The following is a 21,775-nucleotide window of genomic DNA, read 5'->3' as shown; positions in this document are numbered from 1 at the left end:
TGTTTCCAGGAGAAAGGGGTGGTTGACAGTGTCGAAGGCAGTTGAGCGGTTGAGGAGCATTAGGGTGGATAGAGGCTATTTGATTTGGCGAGATAGGGATCATCAGTGAGCTTCAAGAGGGCAGTTTCTCTGGAGTTAAGGGGATGGAAGTCAGATTGGAGGGGGTCAAGGAGAGAATTGGAGGAGAGAAACTTGAGACAGCAGGTGTAGACAACTCGCTCAAGGAGTTTGGAGAGGAATGGTAGGAAAGAGATGGGGCAATAATTGGAGGGAGCCGAAGGGTTAATTCATTCATTCATTCAATTGTATTTATTGAGCACTTACTGTGTGCAGAGCACTGTACTAAATGCTTGGGAAGTACAAGTTGGCAACCTATAGAGACGGTCCCTACCCAACAGCGGGCTCACAGTCTAGAAGGGGGAGACAGACAACAAAACAAAACATGTGGTCAGTTGTCAAGTTATCAGAATAAACAGAAGTAAAGCTAGATGCACATCATTGACAAAATAAATAGAATAGTAAATACATACAAGTAAAATAAATAGAGTAATAAATCTGTACGAACATATATACAGGTGCTGTGGGGAGGGGAAGGAGGTCGGGCGTGGGGGATGGGGAGGGGGAGAGGAAAAAGGGCGCTCAGTCTGGGAAGGCCTCCTGGAGGAGGTGAGGGAGGGTTCTTTAGGATAGGGAAGAAATGGGCATGTTTGAAAGCAGTGGGGAAGAAGCCTTTGGAGAGCGAAACGTTGAAGTTGTCAGTTAAGTCTGGCTCAGTGGAAAGAGCCTGGGATTTGGAGTCAGAGGTCAGGGGTTCAAATCCCGGCACTGCCAATTGTCAGCTGTGTGACTTTGGGCAAGTCACTTAACTTCTCTGTGCCTCAGTTACCTCATCTGTAAAATGGGGATTAAGACAGTGAGCCCCTTGTGGAACAACCTGATCACCTTGTAACCTAGAAAAGTGCTTTGCATGTAGTAATTGCTTTATAAATGCCACCAAAAAAATAAGAAGGGAGGGAGCAAGTGTTTTGATAAAGTATGAAGGAATGGGGTTGGATGCACAGTTGGGTGGATTTTGAGAGGAGGCAATGGGTGAGGAGATGGGTGAGTTGAAGAAGGGGCAGGATGGAGGAGGAACAAAGAAGCGGTGGGGGGATTTTAGGGAGATCACCCCTGATTGTGTCAATTTTCTTAATAAAGTAGGTGGCCACGTCTTTAGGGACAAAGGATGAGGGAGGTCGGGAGACACAAGGTTTGAGGAGGGAGTTAAACGTGTGGAACAACCGGTGAGAGCGATGGGCATGGGTGTCAATAAAGATGGAGAAATAATTTTGCTAGGCAAAGGAGAGGGCAGAGTTAAAGCACATGAGGATAAACTTGAAGTGGAAGAAGTCAGCCCGATGTCTAGATTTCTGCCAGCAGCGCTCTTCGGCTCATGCACAAGAACGAAGGAGGTTGACTGTGGAGGTGATCCAGGGCTGTGGGTTAGTGGTACGAGATCGAAGAAGGGAGAGGGGAGCTAGTGTGCTGAGTTCAGGAGAGAGGGTGGTGTCGAGAGCGTCACTTTGGTCATCAAGGGAAGGTAGTTTGGGTATGGAGGCTAAGGGGGGCCATGATGAGTTGAGAAAATTGAAGGGGGTCAAAAGATCGGAGGTCTCTGTTGGGAAACAGCACAGGTTTGCAGAGAGGAAGTGTGTGGGAGAGAAGACTGGTGAGAAGGTTGTGGTCAGATAGGGGGATTTCAGAGTTGGTGAGAGTAATAATAATAATGATGTTATTTGCTAAGTGCTTACTATGTACAAAGCACTGTTCTGAGCCCTGGGGGGATACAAGGTGATCAGGTTGTCCCACGGGGGGCCCACAGTCTTAATCCCCATTTAACAGATGAGGTAACTGAGGCACAGAGAAGTTAAGTGACTTGCCCAAAGTCACACAGCCGATAAGTGGCGGGGCTGGGATTAGAACCCGCGACCTCTGACTCCCAAGCCCGTGCTCTTTCCACTGAGCCATGCTGATTGTGCAGTGGCAAGAGATGATGAGATCCAAGTTGGTGAGTGGGTGAGGTGGGGTGGAGCAGGAGGTCAGTGGAGTTGAGGAGTGATAGACAATGGTCAGTGGAAGGGTCGTACGGAACAGTACTACTACTACTATCAATCAATCAATCAATCATATTTATTGAGCGCTTACTGTGTGCAGAGCACTGTACTAAGTGCTTGGGAAGTACAAGTCAGCAACACATAGAGACAGTCCCTACCCAAAAGCGGGCTCACAGTCTAGAAGGGGGAGACAGAGAACAAAACCAAACATACCAACAAAATAAAATAAATAGAATAGATATGTACAAGTAAGATAAATAAATAAATAAATAAATAGAATAATAAATATGTACAAACATACATACATATATACAGGTGCTGTGGGGAAGGGAAGGAGGTAAGATGGGGGGATGGAGAGGGGGACGAGGGGGAGAGGACTACTACTACTACTTTTACTACTGATGATAGCAATGGTGTTTTTAAATAATAATAATAATGACATTTATTAAACACTTACTATGTGCAAAGCAGTGTTCTAAGCGCTGCAGAGGTTACAAGCCCATGGGGGGCTCACAGTCTTAATCCCCATTTTACAGATGAGGTAACTGAGGCACAGAGAAGTTAAGTGACTTGCCCAAAGTCACACAGCTGATAATTGATGGAGCTGGGATTTGAACCCATGACCTCTGACTCCAAAGCCCGGGCTCTTTCCACTGAGCCACGCTGCTTCTCTAAGCACTTACTTTGTACCCAGCACTGTTGTAAGTGCTAGAGTGTATACAGTACAGTCAAATCAGATGCAGTTCTTTTAAGTGTTTACAAGGTGCCAGGCCCCCTTTCTAAGTGCTGCAGTAGATACAAGCTAATCAGGTTGGATTCGGTCGATGTCCCACATGGGGCTCCCAGTCTAAATCGGAGGGAGAACAGGTATTTAACCCCGCTTTACAGATGAGGAAACTGAGGAACAGAGATGTTAAGTGACTTTCCCAAAGTCACACAGCGGGCAAGTGATGGAGCTAGGTGGGAACCTAGGACTCCTGACTCCCAGTTTTATGTGCATTACACTCGGCCTGGCGGCTTCTCACTGCCAGTCTTTAAATTAGATGAAGTGCTTTTGTTGAAAAGCTTTTGCCCACCTTACATTAGTGAACACAGTCTGCAAATGTATTAGTAAATTACTAATTAGTAAATTAGTAAATTAGCAAATGTACAGCCAACACTTGCGGTGTATTGATGAAGATCATCAATCAGGAGTATTTCTTGAATAATAATAATAATGATGCGTATGGTGTCCAGAGAAATGTGCTAAGCACTAAAGTACAAAAGAAGTGTAGACTGTGAGCTAGACTGTGAGTTCACTGTGGGCAGGGAATGTGTCTATTTGTTTTATATTGTACTCTCCTAAGTACTTAGTACAGTGCTTTGCACACAGTAAGTGCTCAATAAGGAGAAGCAGCATGGCTCTGTGGAAAGAGCACAGGCACAGTCTTTTAGACTGTGAGCCCACTGTTGGGTAGGGACTGTCTCTATATGTTGCCAACTTGTACTTCCCAAGCGCTTAGTACAGTGCTCTGCACACAGTAAGCGCTAAATAAATACGATTGATCGATTGATTGATCATTCACAAAATAAATAGAATAGTAAATATGTACAAGTAAAATAAATAGAGTAATAAATCTGTACAAATAGATATACAATATATATAGCACGGGCTTGGGAGTCAGAAGTAGTGGGTTCTAATCCCGGCTCCTCCACATGTCTGCTGTGTGACCTTGGGCAAGTAAAATGGGGATTAAGACTGTGAGCCCCACATGGGACAACCTGATTGCCTTGTATCCCCCAGTGCTTAGAACAGTGCTTCGCACATAGAGTCAGAGGTTGTGGGTTCTAATCCCCGCTCCACCACATGTCTGCTGTGCGACCTTTGGCAAGTCACTTAACTTCTCTAAGCCTCAGTTACCTCATCTGTAAAATGGGGATTAAGACTGTGAGCCCCACAAGAGGAATAATAAATATGGAGTTTGTTAAGTGCTTACTATGTGTCAAGCACTGTAATAAGCACTAGGGTAGATACGAGATAACCAGTTATTGAGTAAGCACTCAATAAATACAATTGATTGATTGATTGGGGGTCAGAGGTCATGGGTTCTAATCCCACGGCTTGTCAGCCGTGTTGACTTGGGGCAAGTCACTTAACTTCTCTGTGCCTCAGTTCCCTCATCTGTAAAACAGGGATTAAGACCGTGAGGCCTGTGAGCCCCATGTGGGACAACCTGATCACCTTGTACCCCCCCAGCGCTTAGAACAGTGCTTTGCACATAGTAAGCGCTTAACAAATACCATCATTATTATTATTAATAAATACGACTGAATGAATGCTTTTGGCACCAATTCGGATTTCAGTATTACCTTGGACTCAGTTCATGATTGAGTTTGAACATCAAATGTAATCAGCAGGTGAGCATGGTTGGAATTTATCAAGTCCACAATAAATTTCAGAGCAGCAGGGCAGTGTTGTCTGAACAATTGTACTGGTGAGAATGTGATTATGTCCGCCGAAAAATTACTGTTATTTCCTTGTTTATTCTGTGGTTTACAACTGTTTCCTACTTTTCTACTTGCAGAAAGCTTTACGACCGGACATGGGCTACAACACATTAGCCAACTTTCGAATAGAAAAGAAGATTGGGCGTGGACAGTTCAGTGAAGTTTACAGAGCTACCTGTCTTTTGGATGGAGTACCCGTAGCTTTAAAAAAGGTTCAGGTAAGATCATTTGTAATTTATAAATCAAAGTTACTACCCGCGTTTGAAACATAGACTGATGATGTTTCAAAAATATACCATCATCATCAATAAAATAGTAAAAAAAAGATTCTGTACTTTAGCTGCCTGAAGCTCTTACTAAAAGAAAGGTTTCATGCTATTCCATCCACATGATATAATCAGCATAACATAAAAAGTGTCATTAAAATTGTTATGACCACTTAAAGATTTAATCACATTTTACCTTTAGCCTTTTTAAAAGGTGGCACGTAATATAGCTCTTAAGGTACGGTTTTGACATTGGTATTGTGGGCGATTGAAAAGTTTTAAATTAGATGAAATGTTTTTGTTGAAACGTTTTTTTCTAACCTTACATTAATTAACAGTCTGCAAATGCATTAGTACAGCCAGCACTTGAGGTGTACGTATTAAGATCATCAGGAATATTTCTAGAGTGCCTACTATGTACAGAGAAATGTGCTAAGCACTTAAGTACAAAAGAAATGAAAGGCACAGACCAGGGTCTTGATGGATTTACAATATAATGGGGGAGGCCAGCAAAAATAATTAGTTTACAGATCATAGCAGCTGGAAGTTATGCCCGGAACAAATAAGCGGAATAAATAATTTGATGTATGATTGAACGTGAATTAACTTTGAAGATTGGTGAAAGTCATTGCTAATGGTGGTTGTTATGTTGCTGTGATTTGGGGTGTTGGGAACTAATCAGGGAAGCCTTCTAGGAGTAGGTAGGACTTCAGGAGGATTTTGAATATGGCGAGAGCTGCGATTTGCTGGATTGGGTGGGGGAAGAATCCACTCACCCCCTGTAGACTGTGCGCTCACTGTGGACAGGAATATGTCTATTTGTTGTTATAGTGTACTCTCCCAAGTGCTTAGTACAGTGCTTTGCATATAGTAAGCACTCAGTAAATATGATTGAATGAATGAATGTAGCAAGAATTGCACGGGAACCAGGAATCCATGGAGTAAACAGGTTTCCTTCCTCTTTGTTGGCTCCTCCTTTGCCTTATCCTCATAGTTTCTTCTGGGTCTTCTACACTCCCTGTGTCAGGGAATTCATCCACTCCCATGGTTTCAGGTACCGTTTCCATTCAGATGACTCCCAAATCTCTCTAGCCCTGACCTCTCACCTGACCTGCAAGCCTAAACCTCACCTTGACTCCAGAACGTTTCCACTTGGAGGTCCTTCTGAATATCCAACCCAATATGTCTATAACAGACTCCCCTCCTCCTCATTTTCCCATCTTAGTCAATAAAACTTATATTCACCCTGGCCTAAAATCCTGTAACCTCAACATCTTGCTGTTTTTCAACTTTCACACTTAATCTACAACATATGCAACATCTCTCGGTTCAAATTATGGTCATAAAACAACTGGACTGTTTTTTTAATGGTGTTTGTGTAGCACTTGCTATGTGCCAGGCACCGTTGATCAGGTTGGACACTAAATTGATCAGGTTGGACACAGTCCCTGCCCCACATAGAGCTCACAGTCTTCATTCCCATTTTGCAGATGAGGTAACTGAGGCACAGGAAAGGGAAGTGACTTGCCCAAAGTCACACAGCAGGCAAGCAGCAAAACCAGGATTAGAACTGAGGTCTTTCTGACTATTGCATCAGCTGCATCGCTGATCTTCCTGCCTGTAACCTCTTCTGTCTCCAGTCTGTGCTAAACACTGCCTCACGGATCATCTCCTTGAAATGTTCCTTGGCTCATCTCTTGCCTCTCCTCAAAGCCTTCCACTGACTTCTTGCGTCTCTCCATGTCAAACAAAATCTCCCGAGAGGCTTCAAAGGTCTCCACCAGCTCATCCCTCCTTACTTACCTCCTTTGGTCACCTTCTATTCCACAATGCACTTTCTTCCCAAGCCAGCCTTCTAGCTCTTTCTCTTTCTCAACTCTCCTGTCTTGAACCCCTTGTTCATGTTTCAAACTTCCTCCCTTACCAAATCAGACAGACCACAACTCATCCCTCCTCTCCTCCGCCGCTCACCTCACTGTGCCTCGTTCTCTCCTGTCCCACCGTTGAGTTCTGAATATGGGATTCATTCAATCAGTCAATCAGTCAATCGTATTTATTGAGTGCTTACTGTGTGCAGAGCACTGTACTAAGCGCTTGGGAAGTACAAGCTGGCAACATATAGAGGCAGTCCCTACCCAACAGTGGGCTCACATTCATTCATTCAACCGTATGTTTTGAGTGCTTATTGTGTGCAGAGCACTGTACTAAGCGCTTGGGAAATACAAGTTGGCAACATGTGGAGACATCCTTCCCCTGGCCTGGAATGCCCTCCCTCCACACATCCGCGAAGCTAGCTCTCTTCCTCCCTTCAAAGCCCTACTGAGAGCTCACCTCCTCCAAGAGGCCTTCCCAGACTGAGCCTCCTTTTTCCTCTCCTCCTCCCCATCCCCCGCTCTGCCCTACCTCCTTCTGCTCTCCACATTACTTGTGTATATTTGTACAGATTTATTACTCTATTTATTTTACTTGTGCATATTTACTATTCTATTCATTTTGTTAATGATGTGCATATAGCTACAATTTTATTTGTTCTGACGATTTTAACACCTGTCTACATGTTTTGTTTTGTTTTCTGTCTCCCCCTTCTAGCCTGTGAGCCCATTGTTGGGTAGGGACCACCTCTACATGTTGCCGACTTGTACTTCCCAAGCGCTTAGTACAGTGCTCTGCACGCAGTAAGCGCTCAAAACATACGATTGAATGAATGAATGAAGCCCATATTCAGAGCTCTCTTAAAATCCCATATCCTCCAATGAGGCTTCCCTGATTAATTTCCTAGCACCCACAGGTGTATAAATTCATCAGCTAACCCTCTTATGAATTTAATTTATACCCATCCTCAATACTATGGTATATATTTGTGTACAATTGTAAATTCAATTATTTATTCTTACTATCCCAGTAAACGTTTTTACATTCATCTCCCCTATCAGAGTGTCAGCTCCTTGTGGGCAGGGAACATGTCACTTTTTTATTCCGTATTTTCCAGGCCCCTAGTACAGTGTACTGCAACAAGTATGCGCTCAATAAATACTAATACTTTAGACTATAAGCTTGTTGTGGGCAGGGAATGTGTCCGTTTATTGTACTCTCCCAAGCCCTTAGTACAGTGCTCTGCACACAATTAGTGCTCAATACATATGACTGACTGAAATACGATTGACTAATACTGCTGCTAAGAGAGCTGTCAGTAAATGCTTTTGAAGGTAAGATACAGGAATGTCATTCAGGTCACTGGCAGTCATGATTAATGTGGAGTGATGAGTAGACTTAGAGAAGAACAGAACAGTTGAAGAGGGAAATAGAAAATAAAGGAAAAAATGGACAAAATTTTTTGCTTTTTAAAATGGCATTTTTTGAGCGGGCCCAAATTAATGAAGTATTTATAGAATTTTAACATTTCAAAATATATGCCTTGCAGTTATTTCCTGTATCTGTTCTGTGCTCTTCTGTTGTTTTCTGTTCTGTGTGTGTACTCTACATTGTAAGCTTGTTACGGGCAAGGAGTATGTCTGGTAACTTCATTCATTCAATCATATTTATCGAGAGTGCTTACGTTTTGCAGAGCACTGCACTAAGCACTTGGGAGAGTACAGTATAACAATAAACAGACACAGTTCCTGTAATGTACTCTCCCAAGCACTTAGTATGGTGCTCTGCACATAGTAAACACTCAATAAATACCATTGATTGATTGATTTATGCTTCCTATCCCTCCATTCTCCTGGTAGTCTAATAACAATGGAAAATAACTGTAGTGTTTGTTATGTGCTTACTATATACTAAGCACTGGACTAAGCACTGAGATTATCAGGTCAGACTGTCTAACCCATTACATTTTTTTCATCTTAATTTCTCCCTGTCTGTTGCTCCTTTTTTCTGATTCTTTCCCTCTCACCCTTCCCAATTGTTCATTTTTCCCTTTGCCCTTCTCTAAGTTCTTTCTCATTGCTTTCTCTCATCTTCTCTTCTTGCCTCTACTCATAAAGTCTCAGTAGAGTTAGAAAGGACTGCAGGAAGTCATTAGATTCTGAATCCTGTTTCCCAGCAGGTGAATAACTAGCCGTTCAGTACAGATTTTTTTCCCTAGAAAATTTCCAAAGTTGGAGATCTACAACCTTTCCTAGTAGATATTCAAGACATTTTTCTTGAGTCAAAGCATCTCCCTACAGGGCTCTGCCCAACAGAAGCAGCATGGCCTAGTGAATAGAGCACAGGCCTGGGAATCAGAAGGTCATGGGTTCTAATCCAGGCTTTGCCACTTGTCTGCTTTGTGATCTTGAGCTAGTCACTTCATTTCTCTGGGCCTCATTTACCTCATCTGTAAAATGGAGATTAAGACTGTGAGCCCTATGTGGGACAGGGATCGTGTCTACCTGATTTACTTGTATGCCCCTCCAGCGCTTAGTACAGTGCCTGGCACATAGCCCTTATCAAATACCCCAACTATTATTATTATAACTACTGACTACTATGATTGCTTGGTTCTCCTTTAATTAAGTCCATTTCCTCTTGTTTGGTTCCAATTTTTTATTTTGACCATGGGGCAGGGTTTAGAGTGGGGTTTTGGTGAGGGCTTTGGGGACAGAGTAAAGAAGGGTGGAGAGAGGGGATGGGGAAAATGGGGAGGGGATAAAAGGAAAGAGTGGGAGGGGAAGAGGAGGAAAAGGAGAAGGAGGAGTGGTTCTAAAAGAAGACAGAGAAGGTAGGAGAGAAGGGAGGGAAGGTAAGAGGTTCTAATTCTCCACCACCACAGAACCTTCTTTTCTCCCAAAGCTGCCAACGTGACCAAGCAACAGGGGCTGTGTTGCTGGCCCAGGCTAATAATAATAATAATAATAATGGCATTTATTAAGCACTTACTATGTGCACTAAGCTCTGGGGAGGTTACAAGGTGATCGGGTTGTCCCATGGGGGGTTCACAGTCTTAATCCCCATTTTACAGATGAGGGAACTGAGGCCCAGAGAAGTTAAGTGACTTGCCCAAAGTCACACAGCTGACCATTGGTGGGGCTGGGATTTGAACCCATGACCTCTGACTCCAAAGCCCTTGCTCTTTCCACTGTGCCACGCTGCTTCTCATCACTGAAGCATAAGGGCTGATGCCTGGGTAATGGCAGCTTCAGGGTTGGAAGCAGAATGGCCTAGCACAGGACTGAGAGGCAGACGGACATGGCTTCTAATCCTGGATCTGCCAGTTGTCTGCTCTGTGACCTTGGGCAAATCACATTGCTTCCCTGTGCCTCAGTTCCCTCATCTGGAAAATGGGAATTAAGACTGTGAGCCCCATGTGGGACAGGGCTTCCCCCTCTAGACTGTGAGCCAGTTTTTGGGGAGGGACCATCTCTATATGTTGCCAACTTGTACTTCCCAAGCGCTTAGTACAGTGCTCTGCACACAGTAAGTGCTCAATAAATACGATTGAATGCATGAAATGAATGAATGAACCTGATTAGCTTGTATTCATTCATTCATTCATTCATTCAATTGGATTTATTGAGTGCTTACTCTGTGTAGACCACTGGACTAAGCGCTTGGGAGAGTAAAATATAACAATAAACAGACTCATTCCCTACCCGTATCTACCCCCAGTGTTTAGTACAGTGTCTGGCACATAGAAAACACTTAACAAAAACCATAAAAAAGCCTAAAACAAAACTGTTTAGTGACTGTGCAGACTGGCCCCATGGTGGTAATAAGAACTGTGGTATTTGTTAAGTATTTACTATGTGCCAGGCACTGTACTAAACGCTGGGGTGGATACAAGCAAATTGGTTGGACACAGTCCCTGTCCGATGTGGGACTCACAGTCTTAATCCCCATTTTACAGATGATGTAACTGAGGCCCAGAGAAGTGAAGTGATTTGCCCAAGGTCACACAGCAGACAAGTAGCGAAGCCGGGATAACAACGCTGCTGCAGGTGCCAAGCATGGCCTAATGGATAGCACCCAGGCCTGGGCCTTGAGTTCTAATCCTGACTCCACCACTTGTCTGGCCTTGTGACCTTGGGCAAATCACTAAACTTCTCTGTGCCTCAATTACTTCACCTGTAGAATGGGGATTAAAACTGTGAGCCCCATGTGGGGCAGGGACCGCGTCCAATCCATTAAGCTTATATTTACCCCAGTGCTAAGTACAGTGCTTGGCATATAGTAAGCACCTCACAGATACTATTAAAAACTTAACACCCCTGGTCCCTGGAGTTGTCTGCGGGTAATAGGGGTGAGCCAGATATATGGCTGTTCCTCTCTGGATTCCCAGGCTGAGGATGAGAGGGGTTTGTGTCCTGCTTTGGAGCTCGGGAAGTAAGTTGTGAAAGTCACCAGGAGCTGGGTTGGACTTGGCTGGGGTGTCCCAGCAGAAATCAAGAGCCAACACCTCGGTGCCATCTGTTAGCCTTGCCCAAGAGCAGCGACCCCTCTCTTGGCCCAAGGATTTGGTGCCCCTAAATATTCGAGTGGACAGCTGATTAGCATCCTCCTCCAATAATTTACTCCATGGTTTTCCCTTCTTCACAGTCCCAATTCCTTTAACCTCTGCTCAGAGGACCTGTTTTTGAAGAACCGTGTCTTTTTTGGTCCCAATCTTCTGGGCCTTCTGCATCTTCTTTGTAGGCTTTCTGAAATGAAATTGTCATACCTGGATGCAAAACTCCAGTGATTTAGAAGCAACACCAGAAGGATCTGCAGATCTGTAATTTATTTATTTATTTATTCATATTAGTGTCTTTCTCTCCCTCTAGACTGTAAGCTCACTGTGGGAAGGGAATGTGTCTGTTCATTGTTATAGTGTACTCTCCTAAGCACTTAGTATAGTGATTTACACTCCTTAAGCACTCAGTAATAATTATGGCACTTGTTATGCGCTTACTATGTGCCAAGCACTGTTCTAAGTGCTGGGCTCTATAAATGCAATTGAATGAATGAATGACAGGATGACTTCCCAACTGCTGATTTATATAATCCTTTAAATACATTCCAGTACTAAGATGGATTTATAAATAACAGCAGTGTATTTCCGAGTCATATTCAGCTTTTGGATAACTGTGATCCTCAGGTTTCTTTCTGCAGTACTTTTGACATTCTACCCTTTCTTCATAACAATAATGATAATTGTGATATTTATTGAGTACTTACTATGTGCCAGGCATTGTACTATATACTGGGGTGGATACCATGAAATCATGTTGGACACAGTCCCTGTTCCATATGGGGCTCACAGTCTCAATCCCCAGTGTACAGGTGAGGTAACTGAGGCCCAGAGAAGTGAAGTGGCTTGCCCAAGGTCACACAGCAGACAAGTGGTGGAGCTGGGTTTAGACCCTACGACCTTCTGAACTCCCAGGACTGTGCTCTATCCACTACACATAGTAAGCGCTTAACAAATGCCATCATTATTATTATTATTACATCAAGCTGCTTCATGTTTTTTTAATTTAATGGTACTTAAGTGCCTACTATGTGTCAAGCACTGTACTAAGCTTTAGATACCAGTTAATCTGATTGGACACAGTCCCTGTCCTACGTGAGACTCACAATCTAAACAGAAGGGAGTAGGATTTAATCCCTACTTTACAGATGGGGGAACTGAGTCATAGAGAAATTAAGTGACTGGCCCAAGATCCACAGCAGACAAGCATCCTGCCACTAAACGATTGATGTTTAGTCTTTGGGTGTGACTGTTGAGCCAGGGATTCACCTGTCTAACAGTTTAATGTTCAGGACCGGCATTCCCAGTTGTCAATGCGGATAGAATCGAAAGCTTTCGAAAAGGTATCTCTTGTCCATTTGGCAGCCACTCTGTATGTAGGAAGAGATTAAATTTATTGAGTACAGTTTGCTCCTTTGAAGTCAACTTGGTTGCTTCCTAGTATCTTATGTTCTCTGGGTGTTTCCTAAGTAAATAAAAACATAAAGGATTGCCTCACTAGATGACTTCAAAACACTCAGTCACCTGGCCCCCTCCTATCTCACCTTGCTATTCTCCTACTACAACCCAGCCCTCACACTTCACTCTTCTAACACTAACCTTCTCACTGTGCCTCTATCTTACCTATTTTGCCTCCATCACCTAGCCTAGGTCAATCAATCAATCAATCAATCAATCAATCGTATTTATTGAGTGCTTACTGTGTGCAGAGCACTGTACTAAGCGCTTGGGAAGTACAAGTTGGCAACTTTAGAGACGGTCCCTACCCAACCGTGGGCTCACAGTCTAGAAGGGGGAGACAGAGAACAAAACCAAACATATTAACAAAATGAAATAAATAGAATAGATATGTACAAGTAAAATAAATAAAGTAATAAATACGTATAAATCAATCAATCGTATTTATTGAGCGCTTACTGTGTGCAGAGCACTGTACTAAGCACTTGGGAAGTACAAGTTCCTGCCTCTGGCCTGGAATGCCCTCCCTCCTCATATCCAGCGGACAATTACTCTCCCCCACTTCAAAGCCTCGTTGAGGAACATCTCTTCCAAGAGGCCCTCCCTGACTAAATCTTTTTTTCCCACTCCTTTCTGAGTTGCCCTGCTTTTCTCCCTTTATTCACCGCCTCCAGCCCCAAAGCACTACATACATGTCCATAATTTATTTATTTAAATTAATGTCTGTCTCCCCCTTTCTAAACCTTAAGCTCGTTGTGGGCAGGGAATGTGTCTGGTTTATTTTTGCACTTCCCAAGCGCTTAGTACAGTGCTCTGCTCACAGTAAGCGCTCAATAAATATGATTGATTGATTGATTATTGTACTCTCCTAAGCGCTTAGTACAGTATTCTGTACACAGTAAGCACTCAATAAATACAATTGAATGAAAGACTCTCTCTCATTCATTCATTGTCATATTTATTGAGCACTTACTGTGCGCAGAGCACTGTACTAAGCGCTTGGGAAATCCAAGTCGGCAACAGATAGAGATGGTCCCTACCCAACAACAGGCTCACAGTCTAGAAGGGGGAGACAGACAACAAAACAAAACATGTAGACAGGTGTCTAAACCGTTAGAATAAGTAGAATAATAGTTATATGCACATCATTAGCAAAAGAAATAGAGGAGCAAATATGTACAAGTAAAATAGAGTAGTAAGTATATACAAGTAAAATAGAGTAATAAATCTGTACAAATGTATACAAGTGCTGTGGGGAGGGGAAGGAGGTAGGGCGGTGGGGATGGGGAGGAGGAGTGGAAAGTGGGGGCTCAGTCTGGGAAGGCCTCTCAATATACACATACATGTGTATATGTCTTTCATGTTCAAAGGAGGTGTCACTGATGGTTAAGTTCAGCTATTTGTTTGTGGCACAAATAGGCTGTCACTTGTTTTGTCATTCATTCATTCATTCATTCAATTGTATTTATTGAGCTCTTATTGTGTGCAGAGCACTGTAATAATAATAATAATAATAATAATAATAATAATGGCATTTATTAAGCTCTTACTATGTGCAAAGCACTGTTCTAAGCGCTGGGGAGGTTACAAGGTGATCAGGTTGTCCCACATGGGGCTTACAGTCTTAATCCCCATTTTACAGATGAGGTAACTGAGGCCCAGTGAAGTAAAGTGACTTACCCAAAGTCACACAGTTGACAATTGATGGAGCCAGGATTTGAACCCCTGACCTCTGATTCCCAAGCCCGGGCTCTTTCCACTGAGCCACGCTGCTGTCCTAAGCGCTTGGGAAGTATTTCTTAATGTTTGCAGCACCAGCACTGTTTCCTCTTTCACTTGCTTGCGTGTCTTTCTTTACAAGTGGCTCTCTCTGAGAGCCATGCTCTTCTTGCCAACTTGTACTTCCCAAGCGCTTAGTACAGCGCTCTGCACACAGTAAGCGCTCAATAAATACGATTGAATTGAATGAATGAATGAATGAATGTATGCCACGCTGTTCAATCCTCAGTCATGCACCCTCAGTTTTTAGCTAGGTTGCAGCTTTGTCTGACGCTTTGCTTAACCGTGCCCTTAAAATTACTTCTTCTGCCATCCTAATGATGTATTTGTCAAGTGCTTATTGTATGCCATGGACTCTACTGAGCACTGGGATGGATACAAGCAAATGGAGTTGGACACAGTCCCTGTCCCATGTAGGGCTCACAGTCTCAACCCCCATTTTACAGATGAGGCGGCTGAGGCACAGAGAAGTGAAGTAACTTGCCCATGTTCACACAGCAGACAAGTGGTGGAGCCAGGATTAGAACGCACGGCCTTCTGACTCCAGGCCCGTGCTCTATCCACTAGGCCATATCTCTTGCTTTTGGCATCTTGTTTTCAGTTCTCCAAATGACAGTTCTTTGGGTCTTTCGCTGTTGCTTTCTCTCTTCACGCATCCTGTCCACTGGCGCCTAGTTAGGCGAGCCTAGCTTCAACGCTAGGAGATCGACTACAATCCAGGGTTTCATCGTTTGCTATCTCATCTTGCCATTTGAGTGTATCCTGAAAGTAACATTGGCAGAACTTCCCAGGGAGTTGGATGTGGCGCCCGGGTGGAATCTGGGTCTCACAGCCGTAGAAAAAGTGGGCAAAATGCCGCAGTGTTGTACACTTTTAGTTTGGCAACCAGTTCTCCATCTAGTCCTGATGCTTAGAGGTCCTCCCCTACTGTCCTATAAATAGTAGTCCAAAAGTGGGTAAGCAGCAGACTGAGCTCCATCAGCACCTTCATATCACACGTGTAAAGTACCATTCATTCATTTGTATTTATCGAGCACTAACTTTATGCAAAACACTGTACTAAGCACTTGGGAGAGTACAGTACAACAATAAACAGACACATTCCCTGCCCAAAACAAACTTAGAATACATATGGCTAAAAAACACTTTCAGATGAAACTCAAACCAATAATAGCGCTTTTTAAGGCTAGATGTGGCAGGCATTTAGCTTTTATAATCATGACACCTGATACTAACGCTAAAGATTGTTGCATATTTCCTTACAAGCCTAGAAAAGTTCAAATGCTGTTTGCCACAATTATTACATCAGATTGTCGACATCTTTTTTGCATCCTGTACCCTTTGAGGAGGAAACTCTTTGGCCAGAAAGAGAGTCTCCCTTCCTCCCCCCTGCTGCCAAAGCCTCACGTAGGTTCCTGCTGGCAGTCCCTCACTCCGCTTTCTTCTACTGAAGGCAAATCCCTAAACACCTCTCTCTGAACCTCGTTTAAAACCATTTCCCGTAAATGTTTTTGCATACCTGAAGCCTCTCTGCCCGGAGGGAAGAAGCAGAGCTACTCCTACCCTTCTCAGAATAGGTACAGCCATGCCACCCTGAACACGCTGTTCTCAGAAACTAAGCAGGGTAAGGGCTGGTTAATAATCACGGTATTTGTTAAGTGCTTACTAGGTGCCAGACATTGTAGTAAGTGCTGGGGTGGATATAAGCAACACTGGTTGGACACAGTCCCTGGCCCATGTGGGGCTCCCATTGTCTCAACCCCCATTTTACAGATGAGGTAACTGAGGCCCAGAGAAGTGAAGTGACTTGTCCAAGGTCACATAGCAGACGAGTGGCGGAGCCGGGATTAGAATCCATGACTCCAGGGCCCGTGCTCTATCCACTATGCCATACTTGGGTGGGATACCACTTGGGAATACCTGGAGTATCCCTCCCTTCAAGGCCCTGCTGAGAGCTCACCTCCTCCAGGAGGCCTTCCCAGACTGAGCCCCTTCCTTCCTCTCCCCCTCGTCCTCCTCTCCATCCCCCCATCTTACCTCCTTCCCTTCCCCACAGCACCTGTATATATGTATATATGGTTGTACATATTTATTACTCTATTTATTTATTTATTTATTTATTTATTTTACTTGTACATTTCTATCCTATTTATTTTATTTTGTTGGTATGTTTGGTTCTGTTCTCTGTCTCCCCCTTTTAGACTGTGAGCCCACTGTTGGGTAGGGACTTTCTCTATGTGTTGCCAATTTGTACTTCCCAAGCGCTTAGTACAGTGCTCTGCACATAGTAAGCGCTCAATAAATACGATTGATTGATTGATTGATTGATTGACCTGGAGTGTAGGCTGAGAAGGAGCACGGTCTAGTGAATAGAGCACAGTCCTTGGCGTCAGAAGAACCTGGGTTCTAATCCCGGCTTTGCCACTTGTCAGCTAAGTGGCCTTGGGGAAGTCACTTCATTTCTCTGGGCCTCAGTTCCCTCATCTGTAGAATGGGAATTAAGACTGAGAGCCCCATGTGGGACATGGACTGTGTCCAACTAGGTAAACTTGTATCTACCCCAACTCTTAGAATACTGCCTGGCACAGAGTAAGCCCTAAACAAATGCCATAAAAAAAAAATCAGTGCCACCAGAAGTAAGAAATCCCTTAGGTCAAGGACTCCTCCATTAGACAGCCAGGGCAGGGACCCTGACCAGCTCAGGGTCACCTTACCCTGTCTCTGCCCACTTCCCAGTGTCCTGCAGAGGTGTTTCTGGGCAGAAAATGCTCTGTCTTGAGGCTCATTTGCTCAGGAGAAAATCCTCTTAAAATTCATAAATTCATTCATTCAGTCAGTCATTTTTTTGAGTACTTACTGTGTGCAGAGCACTGTACTAAGAGGTTGGGAGAGTACAATTCAGCGTGGCGTTGTGGATAGAGCATGGTCCTGGGAGTCAGGAGGTCATGGGTTTTAATTCTGGCTCTGCTACTTGTCTGCTGTGGGACCTTGGGCAAGTCACTTCACTTCTCTGTGCCTCAGTTCCCTCATTTATGAAATGGGGACTGAGACTGTGAGCCCCACCTGGGACAGGGACTGTGCCTTATTTGCTTGTATTCACCCCAGCGCTTAGTACAGTGCCTGGCACATAGTAAGCACGTACCACAATTATTAATTATCATTATTACAATATAACAATAAACAGACCCATTCCCGGGCCACATTGTGCCCATCTCTCTCTAGGGCTGGTTATTTGGGATCCCTCATTAACCACATGTGAACATGGAATCTTCTTTAGAGATCCTGACAGAAGGGAGCATCCAGATTAGAATTCATTCATTCTGGTGGATTTTTTGAGTCCTTATTGTGTGCAGAGCACTGTACAAAGCGGTTGGGAGCGTACAATATAACAACAAGCAGACACCTTTCCTGCTCATAACAAGCTTACAGACTCTCTCCTCATCACAAGCACACTTATTCACTTGTGCAAAAAAAAAAAAAAACCTAAAGATGAAAAGCTAGTTCAAGGTCGCAGGCCAATTGACATCACTCTTCTCAACTCCTCTCCTACCCAGATGAACAGCTGAAGTGAGTGTCGGTGGAAAATGGAGAGTGTTCTCCCCGCCTTACTTCCCAGCCAGAGATCCAACCCCTTCTTTTAGTCTTGCTTCTTTTCTCTCCTCAAGCCTTGCACGGTGGCATTTACCGCTTCTGGGGAAAAGTGGGGTAGTAGATCTGTGTGTTTGTGTCCCATCTTGCCTTCTTGTTCTGGAAGAACTCTAGCCAACTTTGTAAAGACTTGCCCCTTTTTGCTTTCTGCGGGTGTAGGGGCGAGAAATGGCAAGCAAACATCTCCTTTGTCTTCCACGTACTCGGTGGCGTATAGTCAGTGAGGTTGTGTCAGTTCTCATGCTTGAATAATCCTGTACATCTTAGGCTTAACTAATTAATATGAAAATAGGCCAGAGTATTTGCTTATTGATGAAGTCATTTGCATTCTCCCATAAAATGGCCATAATTCACACGACTAGGTATTTTTTTTTTTCTTCAAATGCCTTTATCCTTTTTCTTCTCTTCACCACCTTGTGGCTTCAGGTAAATCTAGAACACCATGGCATCGACCAGGACCTGGGAGGTATGCAAGTGCTCAGCCTGTTTGATACCCTTTTGCCAAAGATGAACCTGGTGAGTTCTGCCTTACACGTTTCAGTGGCAAGGCAATCAAAAATAAGGTTCCCTGATGCTGTCCAGGAAGTCCAAGAAAAGCCGTCAAAGAGACAGGCTCTCTCTTTCCGAGTCCTTAGGTGGTTGAAAGCAAATGGAGGGATCCTGTAAACACTTCTTCTTACGGTCACACAGCCGCAGTCGATGCTGACGCTCTTTTCCTTTTCGGAAGATAGTCCGACATTTTACCCAGTGAATCACAGGACTAGGGCGAAGATGGCATGTGAGCGTAATAAAGACGATGAAGCCATATTAGAAGCATCCTAGCGTACCTCTCTTGACTTGGGAAAGACACTGATCTTTTCAGGGGCTAGATAATCCTGAGTAGGGGGTCTGGAATGATCTCCTTGAAGAAATTGGTGGAGGAGATGGGAAATGTGGACATTTACACCCTCCCTTAGGAAACTTTGAAACCTTTCATTAAGTCAGATGCACTCAGGAGTGTGATCAAGACATACCACAATTGGCTTGATTCCAGAAACCCAAAGTAGTTGGTAACGGTGGCATGAGTTAACTTAAATTAGGCCTGCCATGGCCTACCACTGAACCATTTTTCAAGACAACAGCTTTGACACTATCATCAAATCTTTGTTGTCCAGCCTTAAAAGACCTTTTGGGCTCTTGTGAAGAACCTGACTAGTTTTGAGTCTGTTTTAGGAACTGTAACAGTTGAAGATGAGAAGATGAACAGCCATCTCCTTCAAATTCAGACACTTGGAGAGCTGAGATTACATCTCTGCCTACCGACATGTGGTGGACATCAAAAGACAACTTTGTCCAAAGTCTGTGGGTTTAATAAAGATATTCAAGGAGCAGCGTGGCCTAGTGGATAGAGCATGAGCTTGGGAGTCAGAAGGACCTGCTTTCTAATCCCTGCTCTACCACTTGTCTGCTGTGTGACCTTGGTCAAGTCACTTTACTCTTCTGTGCCTCAGTTGCCTCATTTGTAAAATGGGGATTAAGACTGTGAGCGCTATGAAGGACAGGGTCTGTGTCCAACCTGATTAGCTTGTATCTACCCCAGAGCTTAGAGCAGTGCTTGACATATAGTAAGAGCTTAACAAATATTATTATTATTATTATTATTACAATTATTATTATTTATTATTAACAATGACTCCTGGAAGCTGAATATATGTTTTGAAATACACCTGGCCTTTCTGAAATAAGATTGACAGATTTATTATTTGTATCACTGTTCTGCTGTGTACTCTTGGGTAAGTCACTTCACTTCTCTGTGCCTTGGTTACCTCATCTGTGAAATAGGGACCGAGATTGTGAGCCCCACTTGGGACAGGGATTGTTTCCAACACTCTTTGTTTGTATCCACTCCTGACAGTAAGCGCTTAAAAAATACCACAATTACTATTATTATTATTATTATATTTAAGCTTCTACCAATATCATCTACCCCGACAGAAAAAAGCCTAGTTGAGGCAGGGGTAGAAGTGGGTTCCATGTTTTCAGAGTAGTTATAACCATCTCATTCCTTTTGCTGAGAGAGGAATATCGATCAATCACTTAATCAGTGGTATTTATTGAGCACTTACTGTGTGCAGGACACTATTTGAAGTATTTGGGAAAATACAATGAAATAGAGTTGGTAGATGCAATCCCACAAGGACCTTACAGTCTATGGGGGAAGACAGACTTAAAATAGGTAAGGGATAAGGGAAATAAAAAAGTATAACAGTTACATGGGTTTCGTGAGGCAGGGTTGAGCTGACCTCTTGGAGGAGATGTGATTTTAGGAAGGTTTTGAAGATGGGAAGAGTGGCGGACTGCTTGATATAAAGGAGGAGGGAGTTCCAGGCCCAAGGGAGAAAGGGAGAACTTGGGTGGCAGGATAGATGAGGCTGAGGAGTGGAGTTGAGTTGTAGGAAGAGATCAGTGAGATTAAGCAGGAGGGAGAGATTGAGTACCTTCAAGTTTATGCTAAAGAGTTTCTGTTTGTTGTGGAGGTAGATTGGGCTTAGTACAGTGCTCTGCACACAGTAATCGCTCAATAAATACAATTGAATGAATGAGTTGGGCAACTAGTGAAGGTTCTTGAGGAGTGGAAAGACATGATCTGAACGTTGTTTTAGAAAAATGATCTGGGCCGCAGAGTGAAGTATGGACTTGAGAGGGGAGAGACAGGAGGCAAGGTGGTCAGCGAGGAGGCTGATGCAGTAATAAAGGCAGGGAATTTAAAGTGCTTGGATCAATATAGTAGCCATTTGGATGTAGCATAAGGCAGGAAATTTAAAGTGCTTGGATCAATATAGTAGCCATTTGGATGTAGCATGACTCAGTGGAAAGAGTGCAGGCTTGGGAGTCAGAGGTCATGGTTTCTAATCCCAGCTCTGCCACTTGTCAGCTGTGTGACTTTGGACAAGTCACTTAACTTCTCTGTGCCTCAGTTACCTCATCTGTAAAATGGGGATTAAGATTGTGAGCCCCCCGTGGGACAGCCTGATCACCTTGTAACCTCCCCAGCGCTTAGAACAGTGCTTTGCACATAGTAAGCGCTTAATAAATGCCATCATCGTCATCATCATCATATCCTAAAGATGATCACTCTCCCCACATCCAAAGCCGTATTCAAAGTACATCTCCTGCAAGAGGCCTTCCCCAACTAAGCCCTTTTATTTTCTCTTCACCCACTCCCTTCTGCATCACCCTTACACTTGGATTTGTACCCTTTATTCATCCCTTTCTCAGCCCTCCAGTACTTAGGTTCATATCTGGAATTTATTCATTTATATTAATGTATGACTCCCCCTGTAGACTGTAAGATTGAGCGGGGAACGTCTTTACTAACTCTGTTATGTTGTACTGTCCTAAGCGCTTAGTACAGTGCCTCTGCACATAAAAAGTGCTCAATAAATATGAGTGATGGTTCTCATGGCATAGTAGAGAAGTGGCAAGGGATAGTAGATAGAGCACAGGCCTGGGAGTCAGAAAGTCATGGATTCTAATCCTGGCACTGCTACTTCATTCATTCATTCATTCAATCATATTTATTGAGCACTTATTGTGTACAGAGCACTGTACTAAGCGCTTGGGAAGCACAAGTT

The 21,775-nt window shown here is 43.7% G+C and overlaps 1 protein-coding gene across 3 annotated transcripts in view; it reads left to right on the top strand.

Annotated features, from left to right (window-relative positions):
- The window catches only part of NEK7 (NIMA related kinase 7), a 176,622-nt gene that overhangs the window by 33,684 nt on the left and 121,163 nt on the right, over window positions 1–21,775 (top strand). For 2 of the 3 annotated variants that reach the window (XM_038745467.1, XM_038745466.1), the window contains 2 exons: window positions 4,658–4,798; window positions 18,588–18,677. In XM_038745467.1, the coding sequence (XP_038601395.1) occupies window positions 4,658–4,798; window positions 18,588–18,677 (231 nt within the window). The remainder of the gene's footprint in view (window positions 1–4,657; window positions 4,799–18,587; window positions 18,678–21,775) is intronic. The other variant, XM_038745468.1, reaches the window with a different exon arrangement.

This window comes from Tachyglossus aculeatus, chromosome 4 (genome assembly GCF_015852505.1).
Source record: "Tachyglossus aculeatus isolate mTacAcu1 chromosome 4, mTacAcu1.pri, whole genome shotgun sequence".
Taxonomy (NCBI): Eukaryota; Metazoa; Chordata; class Mammalia; order Monotremata; family Tachyglossidae; genus Tachyglossus; species Tachyglossus aculeatus.
Note: the sequence above shows the minus strand (reverse complement) of the source record. Positions and strands in the feature narration are given on the sequence as shown.